Below are 23884 nucleotides of genomic sequence, written 5' to 3'. Positions count from 1 at the left end.
AAGGGACTGTTCTGTTTCAGTTACTGAGAATAGTGCTTAATAAGTACTATTTGACAACATGCTGAATTAAGAGAATGTTGTAAGGATGTCTCACAAAGGAAAGTGGGTAAAACATCTGATGTTTACAAGTTTTATTTATATGTAAGTTCATAGTGATAGAAAGCTCTGCTTTAAAGCTTTAGTTTAAAAACCTTATTTAACACATAAGATTATGTATGTTGAGAGAAAATGATTTCATCTCAGTAAAGTGAATGCTATTTTAGAATTCATTTTGTTTTGGCTTGTGGGTTTAAATGTGTCTTAGACTCTGGTAAATTGATTAGTTGACCAAACCTTACTGAGACACACTCATAATTATTTTTTCTTCTCTCTCTCTCTCTTTTTGGCCTGTCCTGGAGCTGGAACTCAGGGCCTGAGCACTGTCCCTGGCTTCTTTTTTGCTCAAGGCTAGCATTCTACCTCTTGAGCTACAGCACCACTTCCAGCTTTTTCTGTTTATGTGGTGCTGAGGAATAGAACCCAGGGCTTCATGCATGCTAGGCAAGCACTCTAACGCTCAGCCACAGTTGCAGCCCCTTCTTATTTTTATATTACCCTAGTATCTTAGTTTTTTTTTAAATTGGATGTAAATATGGCTTCCCTCCTAAAAGATGGGTTCCTAGGAAAAAGTATACTGTAATATATTAGCTATAATATATTTTGTATTACTTGCCACAAACTAAGGAATTATCTTCAGTTTATTAGTTTATTATAGAATTTGGCTTATAGGAGGCCAGGTGCTGGTGGCTCATGCCTGTAATCCTAGCTACTCGGGAGGCTGAGATCTGAGGATCACAATTCAAAGCCAGCCAGGGCAGGAAAGTCTGAGACTCTTATCTCCAGTTAACCACCAGAAAACCAGAAATGGCACTGTGGCTCATATGGTAGAGCACTAGCCTTGAGCTGAAGAGCTCAGGGACAGCAACCAGGCCCAGAATTCAAGCCCCATGACTGACAAAACAAATAAACAAACAAAGAAAAAGAAAAAGTCCTGTGGGACATGAAACTTTGTTCTATTTTTTAAAGATAACCTATTACCTATAGTTAGGTACAACATATGAAACTTAGTGTTTGTGTTTTAAATATATAACTTATAGGTTTGCTTTCTTTTCTTGGTAGTACTGGGGTTTTAACTCAGGACATTGCACTTAGTAGTCAAACATGCTACCACTTGAGAAGTGCCTCCATTCCTTTTGTTTCAGTAGGGTCTTGTATTTTTGGTCAAGGACAGTCTCAGTGTGATCCTTTTACCTATTCCTCAATATATAGGCATGTACCAACACACCCAGCTTGCTTGGTTGACACACAGTCTTTCTAACTTTTTGTCCTGACTGGCCCTGAACTGTGATACTTGATTTCTCCATTGCCTAATATTACTGGCATATACTACCATGCCTGGTATTCTTTATTTCCTTAAATCTGCTTTGAAGAAAAGGTAAAATTTATATGACATCTAATGCTGTTTCCAACTTAAAGTCTCTGAATTTAACAGACATTAAACTTTTGTAAGATGCCCATTTCTTTGAATATATAAAGAGTGATTGTCACCAAATTTTAAGAAAAATGTTTATATGCCATTGGCAATAGACTAAGGAGAACCTAAGATGATAAATATTCAAATAATACCTACCTTTTTTTCTTTTCCTTTCCTTGATGCTGGTGCACTTTCTAGAACCACAAAACAAGGAGGTAAGGATAAACAGAACAAATCAGGTGATGGCTAGTTTATTTTTAAATTATTAGTGTAATTAATTACAGGAAGATTTCATTATGACATTTTATACATGCATAAAAATGCATTCCAATCAATCTCATTTCCTCTATTACTCCCCGTTACCTCCTTCTTAAAACAATTTCAACAAGTTTTATTGCTCTATTTTCATATTTGCAAACAATCTACTTCCACCCTCCTAATCCTCAGTTATTCTCCTTTTTAGCCCAACCCTCTCCTTCCATTACTCTAGAGCAATAGGTGACTGGTTTTGATGATGGGAGGAAAAGACCACAGTATAAACTAGCCTTATGTTTTCTTATCAGTTGGCACTTAGGTGGCATTTATGATCTGAAGACTGCCTCTCCTGGATTTCTCACTTAATAGTCATGACAATTTATGGAAGAGGTGTTATTCTCACATTTCAGACTAGGAAACTGCCTCCAGTAGGAGCACAACATGGGGGCTCACAGTTAGCACTAGACTTCAAAGCCCAATGAAGAGTTCTTCCCAGTATTCATCCAGCTGTCACCCTTAATAGCTTTGGTACTGCATTGAGATAATACAATGGGAATTTGGGTTCTACACTTTCTGTTACTACAAAGTGATTGGGAATTTTGTGTACGCTTTGTCAGTTATTAAATGAAAGTGCTCAAACTTAGCATGTTTCTGTTTCAAAAATCATTTCAAATTTAATTGGTACTATAGCCAGTTGAGTTGAAACCTTCTTGTACTACTTAAAATAATAAAATTAGGGGCTAGGAATGTGGCCTAGTGCTTGCCTAGCATGCATGAAGCCCTGGGTTTGATTCTCAGCACCACATATACAGAAAAAGCTGGAAGTGGCACTGTGGCTCAAGTGGTAGCGTGCTAGTCTTGAGCAAAAAGAAGCCTGGGACAGAACTCAAGCCCCGAGGACTGGCAGAAAAAAATCAATTAATTAAAATCAATTTAATTAATTAATAAAATTAAAACATGTACTTTATTTGGGCTTATCAGCTCAAATGTTTAAGTTTCTTCTAATTTCTAAGCAAGGAATTTATAGTTTTGAGACATATGTAATGGCTCCAGGAAAGCTTTTGTCCCACCAAATTCTGTCCTGCAAGAAATGGTATTACATGAGGAAGCCCTCATCATGAATTTGAAGAATGGAAAATGACAGCATAATTTAAGTTCATTCAACTTATATACATTGAGCCTCAGTATATAGTTAGTTCATGGGCTTCCAAGACCTTGGGCTGCAACTTAATGTGTAAGGCAAACCCACAAATAGGTAATCTCACTACAATTGCAAGGAGTCTAAGCTAGCGATGAAGGTGGGCAGAGTACCAAAAGAGGAAAGAGAAAGAAACACTTCTGTCTATGGGAGGGAAGGTCCTGTAGGCAAGGCTTCACTGATGATGGGATTTAGCAGCTGGAGAAAGGATAATAAATTGTTTTAAGCCAATGGAAACTTGTAGAGAAGAGCAGAGGTTTGAAGGAGGCTGAATTAGAGTGTCACATGCTGGAGGATAGTACTTATGGTATGGTGGACAGGTAACTTACAATGTAAGAGGCAAACAGCATTGTGGTGACTTTTCAAGAAGGTATAGAAGGGGGCTGGGGATATGGCCTAGTGGCAAGAGTGCTTGCCTTGTATACATGAGGCCCTGGGTTCGATTCCCCAGCACCACATATACAGAAAATGGCCAGAAGTGGCGCTGTGGCTCAAGTGGCAGAGTGCTAGCCTTGAGCAAAAAGGAGCCAGGGACAGTGCTCAGGCCCTGAGTCCAAGGCCCAGGACTGGCCAAAAAAAAAAAAAAAAGGTATAGAAGAACAAGAGAACTTTTTCAGATGACAGGAAACAAAGGAATTTCTTTTTTTTAAATTAAATTTTATTGACAAGGTGTGATGTACAGAGGGGTTACAGTGGCATAATAAGGTAATGAGTACATTTCTTGTCATATTTGTTACACCCTCCCTCATTTTTCTTTCCCTGCCCTAGTTCAGGTAAGCATATATACAATATTCAGTGTACCAAAAATATATACAGTAACCACATGGGATACACCAAAGGAAGTTCACCTAGTACATTAAACGTAATGACAGCAATAAAATCCTCCTATTTCCTTCTCTTGGAGTTCATTTTGCTTAGCCTCATCTTATATAATCATATATACATAGCTGTTGAGCTATTGTGATCCTCTGATAGGTCTATCCTAGACCTATTTATGTTTGTTTAGTAATTGTTTGGTTTTAGATACATAATGTAGTCACTGACCCAAACATGTGGAAATACCACTTGAAAAGATGTTTGTTATTTACAGACCCGATCTCTACTGTTATCCACCCCCCAACCCCTAACAATCATATATCAAGGAGACCATGTGCCTTTGTTCTCTGTGTTCTAGGCTTGTCTCGCTCAACATTATTTGTTCAAGATCTGACCATTTCCCTACGAATACCATTATTTTATAATTTCTAATCTCTATGTAGTATTCATTGTGTACAGGTACCACATTTTGGGGATCCATTCCTCTGTGGTGGGGCATTTGGGTTGTTTCCATATTTTGGCTATTGTGAGTTGTGCAGTGATAAACATGGATGTGCAGATGTCTTTATGGTATCCTGGGACCTGTTGTTCAGGATAGATGCCTAGGAGTGGTATGGCTGGGTCATATGTCTATGCTGAGTTTTTTGAGGAACTTCCATACTGTTCTCCAAAGTGGTTGTACTAGTTTGCACTCACACCAACAGTGGAGAAGGGTTCCTCTTAGGAGACAAAGGAATTTCTTGTTTGGGCAACTAGAGGATGAAGGACATCCTAGGCAACAAGATGTCGGTGAGAAAACCTATGGTTAACCTGAGTGACCCCTGCTGTCCCATCTCCATTTATGCCATTTCTCTTGCTCTGGCTTCCTTCATACTTTACCAGTGCTGTTGCTGTGGCCCAGTCATGAATGCTTTTGTATTGTGCCTTATGGAATTTTTCATCACTATTTTTTTAGTTCCTCCTCACTACTTAAGAAAGTAATGAGGAATCACTGAAGGTTTTCAAGCAGGGTAATCATGTGGATGGAGTTGCATTTGGAAGAATCTGTCAGCAACGAAATCCGAAGGCTGAGCATCATGGAGAAGTGAATGGATCTCATGACCTGAATACCTTATAGATATGTGTGAAAATGGAACAGTGATACTTGCTGAGATTAGTTTGGGAGGGGAGAGAAGAAGAGTGACTGAGTCTCATCAAGGTACATTTTATGGACATGTCAAAATGGCCCCCCTCCCTTGTACAACTAATTGATGCTAGTGAAAAGAGGTGTGTCACTAGAACAATGATAAACCTTATTTTTAAATTCAACTTTATCTCGTAAGAAATTGTACAGTGAGGTTGCCATTCATCCTGTTAGTTTATAAGTAAATCTATCTTGATCACTTTCACCCCCTTTCATCATTCTTACCCATCTAATAAATCTTACTAAGACAGTGCTTATTGTGTATCAGTAATCAATATTATATTACATTTTCAAACTCATTTAATCCTCACTGCAACCCCATGAAGTAGACAGTTATTATTAGTGTCTACATTCTGCAGATAGCAGAACTAAGGTTCAGATACATGAAGAAACTTCCTGAAGTGACCTGACCTGTGTTTGACAACTGTGTGTACCTTTAAATGCACCTGCTACCATGATAAAATGATGGCTTGGTGAAGCTGAGTGTTATCTCAGTGGTCCTTTTATATTGGTGTCTGTCTGAAAGACTGGGTAGAGCTTTACTGTATGTTCTTCCTGTATCTTCACAAAATATTTACAAATATTTTTCTAAAGCAGATGGATACTCGGAAGAGAACTCCAGCCTCAGCCTAAGTAGGAACAATATGAGGAGTTCAAGGACTCCAGCAGAAAATGTTCATGGTTTTAGAACCCATGCCATTCTGGGTGCTGTGTGGCTTTGAATTCCATTCTTTACAAATGAAACAGAGGTATTTTTAAGAACCCTATCAAGTGAAACATAGTTTGAATCATTGCACTTTAGCAGTGCATTGCCTCATTGGACAAAGAAACTGCATTGTGTACTGAGCAAGTAAAAGGGGGTGAAAGGATGTCAACTGATTGAGGAAGAAAATACAACCCAAGTCATCTTCTAGAGAACCTCCTGTACACTCAGTACTGTATCAAGTCTTTTATCTTTATTCTCATTCAGTCATCCCAGCTTCCTTTCCAAGGCTCAAAGGAATAAAGTGTTTTGCTGATGGTCATGTCATTAATAAATCTTAAATACAAATTTAAACTAAATCTGGCTGTAAATGTTAGCCTATTTCTAAGGTACCTCACTGCCTGCCACCTACCATGAAGAGTCATCAAATACTCACTTAAATTACTAGAGCCAGAGAATTGGAGGCAGAGAGGAGGAAATCCTAGAATGGGATAGGTCAGTTGGTCTTTGATACTTGGTGAGCCTGAGGTGACCCTTGACTGCTTTTGTGGGTCACTCAGTCTGTATGAACATCTCCTCACACAGAGTCATAAATGCATGCTGCACAAATCAAATGATCCTACTGATGTTCATTGTCCAATACTGGAGGACAAACTTCATGTATCTCACTCACTGAAAGAATGTCTATATGTTATAACTGAATAGATTTTCAAAGAATAACTTTATTATGTAATTCTGAGGCCCCTTCCTCACCTGCTTGAAATATTTTTATGGTACATACTGACTGGTCACTCTGTTGGGAGATTTAATATATTTTATGTATTTATAAAATACTGAAACTATGGTTGGTCATCTGTTTTTCTAGGAATTGTTTTGAATAGGATTCTTACCTTTAGAATGTAAGGCGTGGTTCAATCAGTATTTCAGAGCACAAAATTTCAGGTTTGACTTAAGTTGGCATACTGCTATTTCATACAGCACAGATCTATGAGGCATAATTCTGGGCAGACCTACTGTTGTAAAAGGAGTCCTTTGTTTAAGACTTCATTTTAAAAGAGGAATAGTATATCAGTAACCTGTTTTTATTCTCCTTTAGATCATATATTCTGTTTTTGCTTAGATTTCACCATAAAGTTCTTTGACCATATTACCACTGTAATGATTTGTCTAAATCAATCTCTATTTCCTTCTTTTATTACTGAGATTTCACAGTAAAGAATAAAACTTGAAAATACAACTCTGACTTGAGTAGAACAGTCTTTAAGCCTGTGAAAAAAGTATTTATCCAAAATTACAACTGTAGACAATGTGGATATATTGGTGTTATTTAGGGTAGGGTGAGAGATCAATAGAAGAAAGTATTTGAAAAAGCTTTCTTTGAGGGACTTAAATGTTACATAATACCCAAGTACTTAATTTATATTTATATTTGCTTGATGTGACTATTTTTCAACTTACACCCAAACTTATTCACTTGACAGCCCCCCTTTTTTTTCTTTTTTTTGTTTGTTTTTATTATAAAACTGATGTACAGAGAGGTTACAGTTTCATATGTTAGGCATTGGATACATTTCTTGTACTGTTTGTTACCTTATCCCTCATACTTTTTTTTTGCATACTTACTATGTTGCCCAGCAATATTGTCTTGTGGAATACAGACAAAGCACAAAAGGAGGCGATGTTGAGCCTTAGGAGCTAATGGTCTAGTGGGGTATGCAAAGGAAGACCCATCTATGTTATGTATTGGCACTCGAAGTAAAAATAGTCTAAAGGAACTAGGCAAGGTAGAGACAGCGTGATTATTGTTTGAGGCCTACTCAGGCAAAGAAAAAAAAGTTTGTAAGACTATTTCAACCAGTGGCTGAGTACAACGGTGTGCATGTTTGTCCTCCCAGCAGAGAGGAAGCACTGGAGAATTGTAGCCCAGGCTGGCCTGAGCATAAAGTGAGAGACTCTAGAACATAATCAACACTAAAAGGGGTTAGAAGAGTCCCCGAAGTGGTAGAGCATACTCGTGAAATAAAAATTAACCAGCAATTTAGGGTATTTATTTGTATTCTTGGTGTTATAAGAATTAAAAGACAGTACCTGTAGAAATACAGCTCTAGGTTGTTGACTGAGCCTGTAACTGTGGTGTGAAATATCACAAGGGAAGGAATATGGAAAACAAGTGTGGAAAAAAAAAAAAGATTTTAATTTACTAAAGTCACATATATTTGGGCTTTCCTTCATTCTGTTAAGCAGGGTGTGTTTTGTGTTACTTAAGAGTACCAAAAAAGCAACAGGAATATTTGTCTTTTATTTTCTGGATTCATCTCAGCATTAAAGAGAAAACTTAGTGGGAGTAAAATGGAAAGGGTTTGCCATCAGTACGTAGTCATTCAGGTATGTATGTATATAATGTATCGTTTCTCAAGCTTTTGGCTAAGATCAAGTGTATACAGTGTGTGTTTTTCTACGTTTTGAAATATTTGCAAATATATTTAGGGGATGGGGTCTATATCTAAACATACAATTTCATGTAGGCTCTTGAACACAGCCTAAAAGTTTTTTGTGGTTTTTTTTTTTTTTTTTGCCTGTTCTGAGGCTTGAACTCAGGGCCTGGGCTCTGTCTCTGAGCCTCTTTGTACTCAAGGCTAGCTCTGCCAGTTGTGCCACAGTGCCACTTCTAGCTTTTTCTGAGTAGTTTACTGGAGATAAGAGTCTCACAGACTTTCTTGCCCAGGCTGGCTTCAAACCATGATCCTTGTATCCCAGTCTCCTGAGTAGCTAGGATTATAGACATGAGCCACTAGCACCAGGCTTCTAAAAGCAATTTTGTACACTACTTTTAGTGTGAAGCACTTACATGAGGACAAGAGTGGAAATTTCCACTTACAGCATCATGTTGATACTTAAAAGTTTTTGGATTAGGGATATTCAGACTGCACCTTGTTTTCTTGTTTAAAAAAGTATTTAGTAGAGGTCTGCCTACTATGAAAGATGTTAGTTATATAACCACTTGGACTAATTCAGAATCACCCTAAGTTACACAGGCACTGTTGTTATTCAACGGTTATTCACTGTTCTTATTCAACGGTAATGTTGTACAAAGCTAAAATTGTTGTGAGCACTATAAGTAATACTCAGTATAGAAGAGATATTCTAAATAAAACTATTATAATATCTAGAAAGCACAAGAAAACCAAAAGGGAGTGAGTCTGGTTTGTTCTGTTGCATTGCTCTGGGCATTAGATGGAATGATTTAAGAAGCTTCTCATACTTCTGAATTCTCTGTTCCTTCGCCCTTACAGTTATGTTTCTTAAATTTGAAAAACATATGCACAAGAGTTTTAGTGTTGTTGTTGTCATTGTGGCTCTGCTGCTACTGGGGCTTGGACTTGAGGCTTGGGCACTACCCCTTAGCTTTTCTCTCAAGACTGAGCCACAGCTCTACTTTTGGCTTTTGGGTGGTTAGAGATAAGACTCTCATGGACTTTTCTGCCCAGTCTGGTTTTAAACTATAATCCTTAGACCTCAGCTTCCTCAGTAGCTAGGATTACACACATGAGCTACCAGTGCCCGGCTGCACCAGTTTTTAAAAGGAGAAAAACTCTTTTACATTATTTTAATTCATTTACATATTAATGTATGAATATTAATAAGTTGACCTAGATTTCTTGTATCCATAGCTCTAAAAATTTATAAATTCGCCTACCTGCCTCCCTCCCTCCCTCCCTCCCTCCTTCCCTCCCTCCCTCTCTCCCTTCCTTCCTTCCTTTTTTTTTTTTTGGCTATGAGCAGAGTCCCTTGAACTTTCCTGCCTGGGCTGGCTTTGAACCACCATCCTCAGACCTCAGCCTCCTGAGTTGCTAGAATTATAGTTGTGAGCCACTAGTTCTTGGCCCCAGTCTTTTTTTTTGTTTTTTTTAATTGCGGTCTTTTTTTTTTTTACATTTTTTATTCAGTTTGTTACTGCATATATTTCACAGTACACATTTTAACTTTCACAATGACGAAAATTATCATTGTATTTTACATAGCCTACGAAGTCTACTTTTAGCTGCTAGTTCCTTAGAGGGCCAAGCAATCGATCACTAGTAAAAGATTATTTGAGTTACCTAAAGTTCTATGAATCAGTTCAGTGGAAAAGATAAAAGGTTGTATTGAAAATGTTAGGACCCTCACTCTGAAATTGAAACCACACAATTTCATATGCAAATTCAAAATGTAAGTGACTGCACTCTCCATACTTGACAACTTAGGGGTGTGTGTGACTGTGAGCTGGACCCTCCTCGCCTCTCCACCCCTTGAACTGGGCACACCTTCTTATGCTTCAAGTTTTCAATCGTGTGTGTGTGTGTGTGTGTGTGTGTGTGTGTGTGTGTGTGTGTCTTGATCTCTGTACCTGGGCGCTGTCTGTCCCTGAGCAGTTCAGCTCAAGGCTAGTGCTTCACCACTTGAACCACAGTGCCATTTCGGTTTTCTGGTGGTTAATTGGAGATAAGAGTCTCACGCTTTTCCTACAGGCTGGCTTGAACTTTGATCCTCAAATCTCAGCCTCCAGAGTAGATAGGATTACAGGTGTGAGCCACTGGTACTGGTGCTGGTGCTGGCTGGTTTCAATCATTTTGAGAACTCAGAAACAACAACAAGTTCAAGCCAGTGCAATCTAGGTGATGGTGGAGATTTCTCTAGTTATTTGTGAAGTATCCTTTGTTTGTTGCCCTATTGGGGATTAACTCAGGGGTTCATGCTCTTGCTCAGCTTTCTTGCTCCCAGCTGGTATTCTACTGCTTGAACCATAGCCCTCTTATTTTTAAGACAGGGCCTGGTTATGAATAGCTCAAGCTGGCCTCAAACTCAATTCTCCTGCCTCAGCCTCCCAAGTGCTAGGATTATAAGTATGTGCCATCATACTCAGCCATGCGACTTTTTGTGGTGGAGAAATGACACTAAAGTTTGAACACTGGGCCTTAAGGTTTGATTGCAAGGTTAGCACTCTACCACTTGAGCCATACTTCCAGTCCTGCTTTTTGCCTGGTTATTTTGGGAAACAGAATCTCATGGATTTTTCTGCTTCTCTGAATTAAACCCCCAGATGTCAGCCCCCTAAGGCACCAGTTTGAGACCCATTCTGACTGGGTTTTTTTTTTGTTTTGTTTTGTTTTTTGAGGCAGTGGAGCTGGCCCTAGGGTTTGAACTCAGGGCCTGGGGGCTGTCCTGGAGCTTTTGTCCTTAAGGCTTTCAGTCTACTACTTGAGCCACAGCTCCAAGTCAGGCTCATTCGTGGTTAATTAGAGATTAGAATCTCACAAGACTTTGCTGTCTTCAAACTGTTATTTTCAGATCTCAGATTCCTGAGTGGCTGAGATTACAGGTATGAACCACTAGCACCCAGCCCCAATCCGACTCTTGATGGGAAGTTTTCCAGTGCCATACAAACTAAGTGAACTTAGGATAAAGACTTCACTTTTCAAGACACATTTTTTTTTTCTTTCTGACATGTCCTAAGGGCCATGGCTGAATTAAAAGATATATATATATATATATATATATATGTATGTATTCAACATAGAATGTAAGCTTAAATACAACTAGAATTAGAGTTAGGAAGATATTAATGCAGGTGGCATTGGAGCTGGCCTTTAAGGGCAAACAGATGAAGAGCTGTGTCTTGAGATTGGAAGGTAGAGAAAAGCTTATCAGAGATGGTGAGGAGAGGGCCCAGTTGTGTGACAGCGAAGCCAATAGGTGAACAGAGAACAGTCTTGGACTTCTGCTAGGGACATAAGGCAGTAGATTCCTTTGCAACTAGATCACAACCCTTGAGTACTGGGCCAAGGAAGGAGTGGGAACTGTTGAGGCATGTAAGCCAAACAGTCGATTACTGTATTTAAAGAGTTCTATCAATAATAATATTGCAGTAAATTAGAAGAATGAAAAATGAGGACATCTTTGTGAGGGTAATAAGTACTTGGTCCACTGTGGTACTGCTAGATCATTCAGCATAGTTGGTCCTCCATAAATGTGTACTGGATGAATGTATGATGCATAATAAGTGACACTGTGACACCAAGTTAGAAATATATAGGAAATACAAGGCTAGAATAGGTTTTTAGAATGAAAATTAGCAGTTGGTGATAAAGATTGGGGAGTTTGTCTCTGATTAATTGAGCGTTTGAGAAATATGAAACAATGTGAAGGAAAGAGAAAAGGAGAATAGATCAGCAGTATTGACCTATTACATTATGGCCAATCTAAAGGGCAAAAACTGAGAGGAAGTAACACAAAAGTTGACTCCAGAGACTATTTTGGACCACAGGACAGAAAGACAAGTTCCTTATTTTTTTATGCTCAGCTTATAAACACTTACTAGATTTTGATGTTTTAGGTTTTTTAAAGAAGATTTACTTTGAAGTTAAATTAGTGTTAAAAATTATTTTAGCAGGAATGTAAGGAAATCAAGGTCAAAATAGAGAAATAAAGTAAATCTTAGCATTATGCTACATGACAATAAATGTCAAGAAGGTGCTCACATATTTTGGAATTTAACACACAGATCTTTTAGACTTCTTTTTACTATATCATTGAGCCAAATATATATATACATATATATATATATTTCAGTATGTTATACATAGTAGTTAAGCAAAAGGATAATTGTATCACAAAATTGTTTACTTGGTGAATTTGCTTAATGTAGTATCTTTATTATGGCCTACCCTAGGATATTTTAAGTTTTATTTCTAGACATTTTTATTAAACTTATTTTGCCTAAAGCGGACAGACACATGGTTCAGTTGTTAAAAAATTAAAAAGATGTAAGCTAAAAAGAAGGCAATGGTTTTTTACTGCTTTATGGTTTTGAAAATCATTCTGAATCCTCTTACCAGAATGTTTACTACAACAGCAAGCAGTAGGATTTAACATTAAATTTTCATTTTGATTAACTTGACTACAATTGTTTCGTGGCTGCCTCTTTAGAGCCCACTGTGGAATAAAATTAAAACAGTTTTTATGATATAACCATTTAGTTGGAGAGAATGACATTTTTCTCTTTTCCCTGAACAGCAATGTGTTCTACCCTGAGTTTCCTGCATGTGCCCCATGGCTCTGGTTTCTTTTAACTTCCATCCATCTTTTGTACTGCTATCAGATTAATTTTCCTGAAGCAGAGATTTGGTCATTCCTCTCTCCTTCAGTGGCTCCCCATTGCCTCCCTCTCATCTAAGCCCAGCTCATCCATCAAAATGTAATATGGAGGTCAGATCTGGTCAGCGCCATCATTGGCCACATAGTGAGTTGTGCTATCTGGCATCTTGTCTTGATGGTTGTACCTGACTTCCTAGAGGAAGGGAAGTCCCACCTCCAAGTGATGGGTGTTCTTGAATCCATAGAAACAGGGGTGGGCCCTTGGCCTATAGGTTACTGAACCTGTCAGTCAAGTGCCTAGGACTGGGAGCTTCCTGTAACCTAGCCCATTGACCTGACCCTATTTAGGTCAGATCAGCCCAGGCACCATCAAGGTCATGCCACATGTCTCCATCTTTGTGTCTTGTGTCCAGTCACCATGACATCCTAAGTCACCTCCACTGGAGCGGAATTGGTTTGTTGGTATTTTGTTCTATCTTTCTACTCTAGCCTGTTTCCTGACAGTGTTAAGGGTATTTGTGGGCTGCAGGCCTTTGTAACAACTAGCTGCCTGCAGACTGCTAATGCTCCATTAAAGACTCCAAAATTTGATCCTTCAGTATATGGCTTCTCAGATAATTTACCATATAACAAAAGGGACATCTCAGTTACTATATTCTCCCTTAATGCTTTTCTTTGTATTCATTCTCCGCTGAAGTGCTCATCTCTACTCTAGATATTTTGTCCCCCAGCCAAGCATGGATCTTGCCCTGCCTTATGTAAAATTATATGTAAGGACATTGCAACATTAAGAAAATGGATTTCTTAATTTGGGAACTAAAAATTGTTATATTTTTCTGGCTCCTCCATTCCTATTGAATAAAGATACTGAGTAAAAGTAGCTGTTTGCTGGACAAATTAATGAGTACTTTAAAATAACAAATATGAAATTTACCTCCCATGTATTTGGATCTCTTACTCATTTTTCTCATTGGACCTCTCATCTTCTATTTAGTTTGTGATTATTCATTCTTTTGCTGATATTGGCTGTCTGATATCGGCTGTCTCCTCATCCCTGTTTGGTATTAAGCACTTTGTTTTGCTCACTGATGTGTATTAATGTTTAGAACAAGGCTTGTCATGTTAGTTGAGGGAATAAGTGAAATCCAAATGTAAAGATTAGCTTCTTCCTGTTTCTTCGGTTATTGTCATTGTGTTTTGAGGCATAGGATAGTGCCATGACAAAAGATGAAGAAGAAAATGTAGAGGGGCACTGAAGTAGTTTTGTGCCACTTGCTGGCTGTATGACTGAGGTTCTTGACTGTTCTGAAGGTCATTTTGTAACCTGTTAAAGGATAACTTGACCTAAATTACAGTGTTTATGTAAGGATTAAATTTTAGGGAAAACCAGGTACAATAAAGTTAATAGCTCATGTTTCCTAATTAATTCTAATTTGTTAGACCTGGTGCTAAACATTTTCTGTTCTCTGTCACTGTATATTCCTTGTAAAACAGGAACTACAGTTATCTACCTCCTAGGTAAGAAGCAGATGCAGCCTGCCCCAAATCACCCAGTAGTGAGTGGCATTATACTAAGATTAGGTATGCTGAACATCCCCTCTCCCCAAATCTGGTGTTTATAACTATTCTGCCTATTATATGCCTGCCCTCTTCTGGGGCAGGCATGGAAAGCTTACCATGTAGCTGCCTGATTTCTTCTTGGGATCAGGGGTTCTGGCTGCTTTCCATCTTGCCCTAACATGCTTGAGGAAAGAAAAGAAAGGGCTGGCTCTTGGGCTGGGAATATAGCCTAGTGGGTAGGGTGCTTGCCTCGTATACATGAAGCTCTGGGTTCTATTCCTCAGTACAAACATAAACAGAAAAAGCCAGAAGTGGTGCTATGGCTCAAGCAAAAAGAAGCCAGGGACAGTGCTCAAGCCCTGAGTTCAAGCCCCAGAACTGGCAAAAAATGAAAGAAAGAAAGGAAGGAAGGAAGGAAGGAAGGAAGGAAGGAAGGAAGAAAGGAAGAAAGAAAGAAAGAAAGAAAGAGAGAGAGAGAGAAGCTGGCTCTTGAATGATAGTGGCCCCTGGAGATGTCTTCAAGAAAACTCCAATCTTTCTAAAGCATGAAGGGCAGAGGACTGAGGTTTGGAACAACACTTTAATGAGTAATTAGACCCTTCCATTCCTGCTCATGTACTCTACCTCCAGTTCCGTTTGTTTTTTTTTCCCCCTTTCCTCAAAAGACAAAGCATTTCACTGTATTTTCTACCACAAAGATAAAATATTCTTTTATTAAGGCTGTTTTAAACATGGTTGCATTTACTGGTTTGGAAGCAAATTAGATAGTTTATGGTCAGAATAATCAAAATTGACCATTATTACCTTCTCTATTAATTGGAAAAATATTGAATCTTTTATTCTAGAGAGACCTGTGTCATTTCAAAATGCAATGTTACTGTCTTAATTATTATAATAAAGTTAACATAAAAAATAAGGTTTTCTGTGTGAAGAAATTAATCTTTTCAGATATTTCATTGAACATTTCAGATAACTAACTCTGAAATAATGGAATGCATTATGTCAGCATCTGAGGAACATCTTTTATATTTTAGGGAGAGGATTTCTCTTTTGAACTAGTTTGTCATTAGCTCAAAGGCCAGAAAGTTACTTCAGAGAATATTAAAATGAAAAATAATTTCACTTGGATGCTATAAAGCTTCATTATACTTAATTGATTGGGAGGTTTGGGATAAATCCAGAGAGAGCTGGCAGACATATAAAAATTTAAAGGAAATACACACATCTGATTCCAAATACGCTTTCAATAGAGACATAGTTTATTATTTGTTTTGGAGAGTTTTATTATAGTGATTAAAAGAAGAAGTTTTGGGATCAACTGGGCCTAAATAATTCTCACTTTAAATTCTCACTTTTGCTGGGCTGTAGTGGCTCACACCTGTAATCCTAGCTACTTAGGAGATCTGATCACAGTTCAAAGACAGCCCAGGCAAAAAAGTACATGAGAATCTTCCAGAAAACCCCTAGTGGCATGGTGGCTCAAAATGATAGAGCGCTACACTCAAGCAAAAGGGCTCAGGGACTGTGTCCATGCCCTAAGTTCAAGCCCCACAACCAACAAAAAAGAAAGAAAAAAATTCTCATTTTCCTGCTTGTTAAATCTGTGAGTTTAGACATGTAATCTAATATTTTGGACTTTTCTTTTTTACCTGTAAAGGAGGAACAATAACTACTTCATAAAGTTCTTATTAAATAAAATATATATGAATATATCCATGTATATATACATGAGTATATATATGCACAGACACATAAAAATCTAAGCAGTGGCTAATGCACTGTATGTACTTTTACAAATTACCACTGAAATGTAACCATTTGGTCCAGTGAAGTATTTGCCAGATATATAGAAAACTTTTTTGGTTTTTTTTTTTTGCCAGTCCTGGGGCTTGGGAAATCAAACCTAGGGCTTCATGTATACGAGGCAAGCCTCTACCCTTGGGCCATATTACCAACCCTAGAAAACATTTTTTTTTCAAATTTGTATTATCAAACTGATGTACAGAGAGGTTACAGTTTCATACGTTAGGCATTGGATACATTTCTTGTACTGTTTGTTACCTTGTCCCTCATACCCCCCTCCCTCCTCCCCCTTTCCCTTTCCCCCCATGACGTGTTCAGTTCACTTATACCAAACAGTTTTGCAAGTATTGCTTTTGTAGTTGTTTGTCTTTTTTTACCCTGTGTCTCTCAATTTTGGTATTCCCTTTCAATTTCCTAGTTCTAATACCAGTATACACGGTTTCCAATATACTCAGATAAGATTACAGAGATAGTGTAGGTACAACCACAGGAAGGTGATACAAGAACATCATCAATAATAGAAGCTACAGATACAGATGAAAGTAGTTACAACTGTGATATAACAATCGTTTCCATAACATGGAGTTCATTTCACTTAGCATCATCGTAGGTGTTCATAAGGGTATAGCTATTGGGTTCTTGTGACCCTCTGCTATGACTTGCCTAAACCTGTACTAATTATTCCCAATAAAGGAGACCATAGAGTCCATGTTTCTTTGGGTCTGGCTCACTTCACTTAGTATAATTTTTTCCAAGTCCTTCCATTTCCTTACAAATGGGGCAATGTCATTCTTTCTGATAGAGGCATAAAATTCCATTGTGTATATGTACCACATTTTCCTGACCCATTCGTCTACTGAAGGGTATCTGGGTTGGTTCCAAATTTAGCTATGACAAATTGTGCTATGATGAACATTGTTGTACTGGCGGCTTTACTGTGATTTTGTTTGTGGTCTTTTGGATAGATACCCAAAAGTGGGGCTGCTGGGTCATAGGGGAGTTCTATATTTAGCCTTCTGAGGAATCTCCACACTGCTTGCCAGAGTGGCTGAGCCAATTTACATTCCCACCAACAATGAAGTTGGGTTCCCTTTTGGCCACATCCCCTCCAACAATTGTTATTGTTAGTTTTCTTGATATATGACATTCTTACTGGGGTGAGATGAAATCTCAATGTTGTTAGAAAACATTTTTTATGAAATCCTGTGGCCAGTTTTCAACTTAATGTGGAATACCTTTACTTTTTTTTCAATCAAGAGTAAATTTTTTTCCTACCTTACTATGAGTTACCAGCTTCTGCATGTAAAGTTTTACCTGAAGAGATTTCATGCAAAACATAGAGTAAGGAAATGTGAATTGTAATTTTTTTTACAATAAATTGTATGTTTTCCAGGAGAATGCATAGAAGGGCTGCGGGAGAATGACTATCTTCTGATCCATTCATGTCGTCAGTGGACCACCATCACTGCCCACAGCCTGGAGGAGGGCCACTATGTCATTGGGCCAAAGATAGAGATTCCGGTACATTATGCAGGTAAACTATCTCTCAAGTGGCAGAAACAGGCAAGAGGGAGAAAGGATACCTAAAGAGTTCATGCTTTTTCTTCATAAGTAGAAATAGGAATTGTCTCTAAACAAGGTAACACAATGACTTCGAAAAACAAGAACCAAACACTTCTTTTTTAATCCGTGAATAAAATATCAGATTCATTTTGTTGTAAATATTTCTAATTAATGCAGCTAGATATTTTTAAGATGAAATTTTGTATGAGTACAAAGAACTTCTCTGCAGTCTTGGATTAAATTCAGTATGTGTAATGAACATCTGATCTCCAAGAAGATCTGTGAACAACTTGAACATTCCTTTTGTGAATAACTCTGATGTAGTGATTCCAAAAGGTGCCATTTCACAAGTGAGCATTGTAATCTGGTTTTAGGAGTATTGGAAAATCAAGTACCTAGATATGTGTTGGTTTTGTCAACTAGGCCTGTAGAACACAGCAATGGAGAGGATCTCACTACTCTAGTCAAATGCATGTGACAACTGCCTTGTTTTCCCTTTAAATTCCATTCAGTTCAGTGAGTTCATGTTTATTGAGCACATTCTGTGGCCCAAACTGAACTTTGGACATCTTTAGTGGTTTGAATGAACTTTCAATGTTAGTACCTTGTAAGTCATCAAAAAATATGTGTAATTTACCTTATACTTTACTCTGGCATTTACAGTTCATTATAAAAAGGACCTTAATTCTTTCTGTTATTCTTTTTTTAAATTTAGTTACAGAAGGACATTTTAACCAACTAACTATAAATTGCTTAGCACTAGAATGCCAGTTTGTTTTTGCTTGACCTTTCTAAAATGCTCATCAAGTTGTCTATTTAGAAAAGGACCTTACTAAAATTTTAGCAAATGGTCCTTGTACAATGAATTCTTAAGGAATGAATGAATAATTTGGTGCTCTTTGGATTCTCAGAAGTGTTTGATTGCTGGTATGACCTAGGGATCACTGAGCTTCTGGAAACATTCTTATTCAAAAAATACTTAAAGAAAGAGAACTTCTCTGTCTTAATTTTTTTTTCTTCTGGATGTATCATGCCTCACCTGCTGAATGAATAGCCTTCATGGAAAAAGGGAAATATTTAACTGCCAAAGATACTACATTTGTGAGATTGGGAGCCAGATAAACAGGAGTGAAGCCAATTTTCAAAGGAGTGAAGATTCCAGACAGGCTCCAGGAAGCTCCCACAACAGGGAGCAGGCTCTAACTCTGTATTTGTGCAAAACTGCAAGGAAACATACTTTTCTACATTGTTTCAACACCTACATGACTTTATCTAGTTTATTACATTTGTAGACCATTCTTCCATTTGTGGACCAAGTTTCAGTCTCTCCCCAAACCCTCCATGAATGGTTCTGTCAAATCAGTCTTCACAGAGGAATGTTTTTGCTGGACCATTTCTTCAAATCTCTAGGGATTCTTGGGGTACAAGAGTGTGGCTTAGTGGTAGAATGCTTGCCTACCATGCTTGAAGCCCTGGGTTTTATTCCTCAGCACCACATACACAGAAAAGCCTGGAAGTGGAGCTATGGCTCAAGTGGTAGAGTGTTAGACTTGAGCAAAAGAAGCCCAGGGACAATGCCCAGGCCATGAGTTCAAGCCCCAGGATTGGCAAGTAAATAAATATATTTGGGGGTGCTTTGCCTTGTTGTTTGAGGCCTTTGAGAGTTCTAGCCTAATTCCTCAGCCTTTCTACTCTGAAAAGAGTGCCATCCACTTGACCTAGATTAGTCAATGATTCCTGACCACACCAGATATTTTAAATTTATACCATTTACCTCACTTGAGTTGCCTCCCTCGGCACATGCTGCTTTTCAGCCTGTCTTTGGGTTGAGGCATGCAGGTTCTTCTGCCCCCACTGGATTCTTGATATACTTACTATGTATCACTTTCATTTGGCACATGTTATCACTATTCATTTAAATTCCTCTTCCTGTGAACACACATACCTTCCTTCATGTACCAGTTGGACTCTACACCTTAACAAATAAGATCAGTCAAGCATAGTCATTCACATTTGTGCTCCTAGCTATCTTGGAGATGGAGAAGAAGAGAATAATGGTTTGAGATTAGTCTGGTCAAAAGGCTTGGAGAGGACAGGACACAATGAGTTTCATCTTTCATCCAGCTATACTGGAAGTGTAAATGGAAAGATGGATGTCCAGGCTTTCCTGAGCATAAGTGTCTCATGCACTATTCAAAAAATAACTACAAGTAAAAAGGGCTGGGAGGCATGGCTCAAGTGATTAAGCACCTGCCTAGAAACTCAAGATCTTGAATTCAAACCCCATTTCCTCCCCCATCCACATACAAGATTAGTTCTAAAAACAATAACAAAACAAAAAACTCTGCCATCCTTTGTTTCTATACACAAGTAATTTACATGAATGTTTGATCTCAGGATCTCACCCTGGCTCCCCATGGTAATCACTTGATTGCTTGGCTCTACTTCCTGAAGTTCTCAAAATTTTAACTTTCCCTGTGGTTAACTTTTCCTGGGTTGTGAATAGGTATTTATAGTGTTAGATGCTGTAATTTTCCTAAATACTTGTAAATACATTAGTATTTTGAACATATGTTTTTGTACTACAACCACTCAGCTTTCTGTGGGTGTTCAGCAGCTTGTGTTTTATTTGTGAAAGGAAAAATCATCATGTTGCATGCAATAGACATTCATTTTAATGGAATTGAAGGACCAAAACTGAAGGAAACATGAGCACTAAGATCACGACACCTTACATTAAAGGAGAGAAAAGAAAGGATGAAAAACTTGAAATAGGATCAAATGGCAAGTTAGAAGGTGTGGTTGGTGTTTAGTGCCTATCTTAAGTTTTCTAAACTGTCCTTTCTGAATTGATTGAGCAAGAAGTATAGATAGAAGACTTGAGGTACAAATAGATGGCAGTGGTCATTTTGTTTGAGGGCACACATCTTAAAAATCACCAAGAAACTTGCTTTATAAAGTTAAAAAGATCAGCTTCAATGATTTGTTAATTAATAAAAACACAATACTATTGGCTAATAGGGAATCAAGAGGGCCCAGCACTTTGATACATTATAAAAGTGACATTCTTCAATCCTGATATAATTGTTTGGTATCAAGATTTAAGTGGCTTATGAGTAGGAATAATTTCTTCTTCCTTCTTTCTTCTCTGTGGTACTGGGTTTGAACTCAGAGCTTCACACTTACCTACCACTGTCAACCATATTCTCAAGACCATTACCTAGGAAGGTATTCAACTCCCAGGCTCAAGAAATTGTCCTGTCTCAGCCTCTCAAGTAACTCGGACCACCTCACCCAGCCTACAGTAGCATCTGTTTTGTCTTGAAGAATATATGTATTATGAAATTCAGCCTTTGAAAAGAAAGTGAGCATAAAGTACATTGTGGAATCCAAAAGAACATCATTTCTCTCTTACATGTACTCTTTAAGTTTAATTAGTGGAAGAAACCCTTATCCATGAATACATGTCAGAATTTTATCAAGTTGATGTTAATTGTTCATTCTTTAAGGAAAGTTAATAAACAAGTTTAACATAGTAGCAAAGCCCACCAGTTTTATAATGAAACAATATGGCTTTGTTCTTGATTGTATCATTTACTACCTGTATTACTTTGGGCAAATCTTAGTTTTTCTCATCTATAAAATGGAGATAATTATAGTACCTTTTTCCAAAGGGAGTTGTAAAGATTAAAAGAGGTCATACAAGTGGAGCACCTTTCAGAGTGTAGCTCCTTTAAATGCTTTGTCAGTGCCAGTGGTTACTATCATGGTCATGAAACTAATGAAATGTCTCTTGTACTGTTATTTACAAGTTTTGTTACTTTTATGTTCTTTGGACTTAATACTTTAATCTACAGTCCATATTCCAGTTTCAACTGTTGTCCCAAACTGTCTTGTCTTTTATTTTATTTTTTGTGTCCTGGTCAGGAACAGGCCACACCTTGTCATTCACTGTCATGTCTTCAGGCTGCTTGAATCTAGAGCAGAAGTCACTGTCTTTGTGTTTTTTGACACAGACATTTTTGAAGAACGTAGGCAAGTTGATTTATAGAATAGCTGTCAGCATCATTAAGAAATTCACTGTGCCTTTCACCTATTCTGTATCAGAGAATTTTCATGACATTCCTCATATGAAAAGAAATAATTTCAGAAGGCTTTGAGAAGAGCTAAATAAAACTTGAAGTTTGCATGAGAACTACACACTGAAATGGTATTTATAAGAAGCTCCTTATTCTGATTTCTGAAATGATTAGATGTGCTTTACACAAATAAAGGGTTTCCTCATTCTGGAAAAAATAGGTTTAATTTTGGGGAAAAGGAGTTTTCTTGGTACAACAATCAATTTCAAGAGACAGAATGTATTCTGTCAGCATCATGTATTTTTCACACAGTTGAAGAAAGCATTCAAAAAAATTGGCAGAGTCCTTAGAAAAGGCAATGATGTTTTTACATGTGTTTTATTCAAAAGGCATCACAGATAAATCCTCTTTCAAAATTTAACTTCTCATTGCTACCAGAGGGGCTGAGATTTTCTAAGAAACATGTATGACAATCTCAGGACTGTTACTGTAGTCTGCACATTCAGAACATCTAGCTTAAGAAATGCTTAAAAGCTCAAACACAGGCTAATTCACCCTATACATCCACCCTTCCCCTCATTTACCCTAATGGTTGAATAAAACCCTTCTTTTAAAAGTTTGTTTTAAGAGCCCTAATATATCTTAATTCTAGGCAGTATGAATGTTTCTCATTTTACAGCTCACTTAAAAAAATCAAATTCATTTGGTTTTTGCAATTTGAAGTAGTCAGTCCAGGAGATGCAAATTAATACCAAAGCAAATGTCATGTGACCCTCCCTCCTAAGGCCTCAAGCCTAATTTAGTTTATAGTTAGGTTGACAAAATAATATGATCTGGTTCATAGTAATATAAATATGAATCATGAATGTAACTTGATGCTGTTTTCTTTAAATGTAATCTAGACTTCAGGTTCTGCAAATACTTGGAAATAAATGCCATATTCTCTGAAATTTTTATCCTCTGAAATTTTCTTTACCCTCCTGAGTGCTGTTTCCATTATACACAATAGAGAATATACCCTAGAACATGTTGAAGAGATCTAACCCCTTTCTTACCCTCTCATGAGAACCAACAAGGAGGGTTCTGGAGGTAGAGCTTTAAGAAATCAAATGGATCAGAATGTAAAGTGTCTGTATACCTGTGGTCCACCAACTTGCCAAGGAATGCAATTCTGACTGGGCTTATGAAATTATAAATCATTCCATGGAACACTTACAATCCTTATGGATGAACAGATTGGTACTTGAACATAAGCATCTGAGATTAACTCCAGCCACGTTTGGTTTCTATTTTTAAATTTTCATCTTCCTGCAAATCTGGTGAATCTGTAACAAGATGAAGCGAGCTCAGTCCTTTCCCTCCCAGCTGCAGTATGTACAGAAAGAAGTCACTTGTGCACAAGGTTGGGAGAATTGCTTATGCAGTCTCCAAGGCCCTTAGTCAGCAGCACCTGCATTTTTGTCAGCAGTGCCTGTTTTAAAAAAATGTGGGATGTGCAGTGTCTGTCTCACAGTACCTAACATAACCTTGAATTGTAATTACTGAACAAAAAGAAATGTTAAAACAAGCTAATTTTATTCCCCTGGGTTGCAAGTTTAATTAGTATGAATCACCAGTTTACAAAAGTTACTACTAGCTTTGAACAACACTTTGTATACTTTTTCTGTCCCATGGGATAAACTTTCTGTGATAAGTGGAACATGACTGGACTTCCTTTTATAAAAGTCCTAAATGTTCCAATGTCCCAGCCACTTTTGCCAATAGTAAAGATTGGTTATCTAATAAACAACTAAATTTTAAGGATTGCCTAATAGGTCACAATTAGCAATAACTAAGACTTACTGAGAGCTTATTATTTCCTTCACAGGTTATTAACAGCCCTTTACTTTCATTTCTTCATAACAAACCCATAGGTTTGTTCCATTATTGTCTACGTTTTGGAAAAGGAATGACTGAAAGTCAGAGGTATTATATATCTTGTAAGATTATACAGTCAAGAGTCAAGTGTGATTTGAACCCAGCATATGTAGCTCCAGAGACACTCCTCCCTCTTGGCAAATTCTAGAGGGTACTTTCT

The 23884-nt window shown here is 37.7% G+C and overlaps 1 protein-coding gene across 2 annotated transcripts in view; it reads left to right on the top strand.

Moving 5' to 3' along the window:
- The window catches only part of Garem1 (GRB2 associated regulator of MAPK1 subtype 1), a 182283-nt gene that overhangs the window by 42038 nt on the left and 116361 nt on the right, over positions 1-23884 (top strand). For both annotated transcript variants that reach the window (XM_048363570.1, XM_048363569.1), the window contains exon 2: positions 17559-17699. In XM_048363570.1, the coding sequence (XP_048219527.1) occupies positions 17559-17699 (141 nt within the window). The remainder of the gene's footprint in view (positions 1-17558; positions 17700-23884) is intronic.

The sequence above is a fragment of the Perognathus longimembris genome, chromosome 15 (assembly GCF_023159225.1).
Source record: "Perognathus longimembris pacificus isolate PPM17 chromosome 15, ASM2315922v1, whole genome shotgun sequence".
NCBI classification, from domain to species: domain Eukaryota; kingdom Metazoa; phylum Chordata; class Mammalia; order Rodentia; family Heteromyidae; genus Perognathus; species Perognathus longimembris.
The sequence above is the reverse complement of the archived record's forward strand: the minus strand, read 5'-3'. Positions and strand labels throughout refer to the sequence as shown.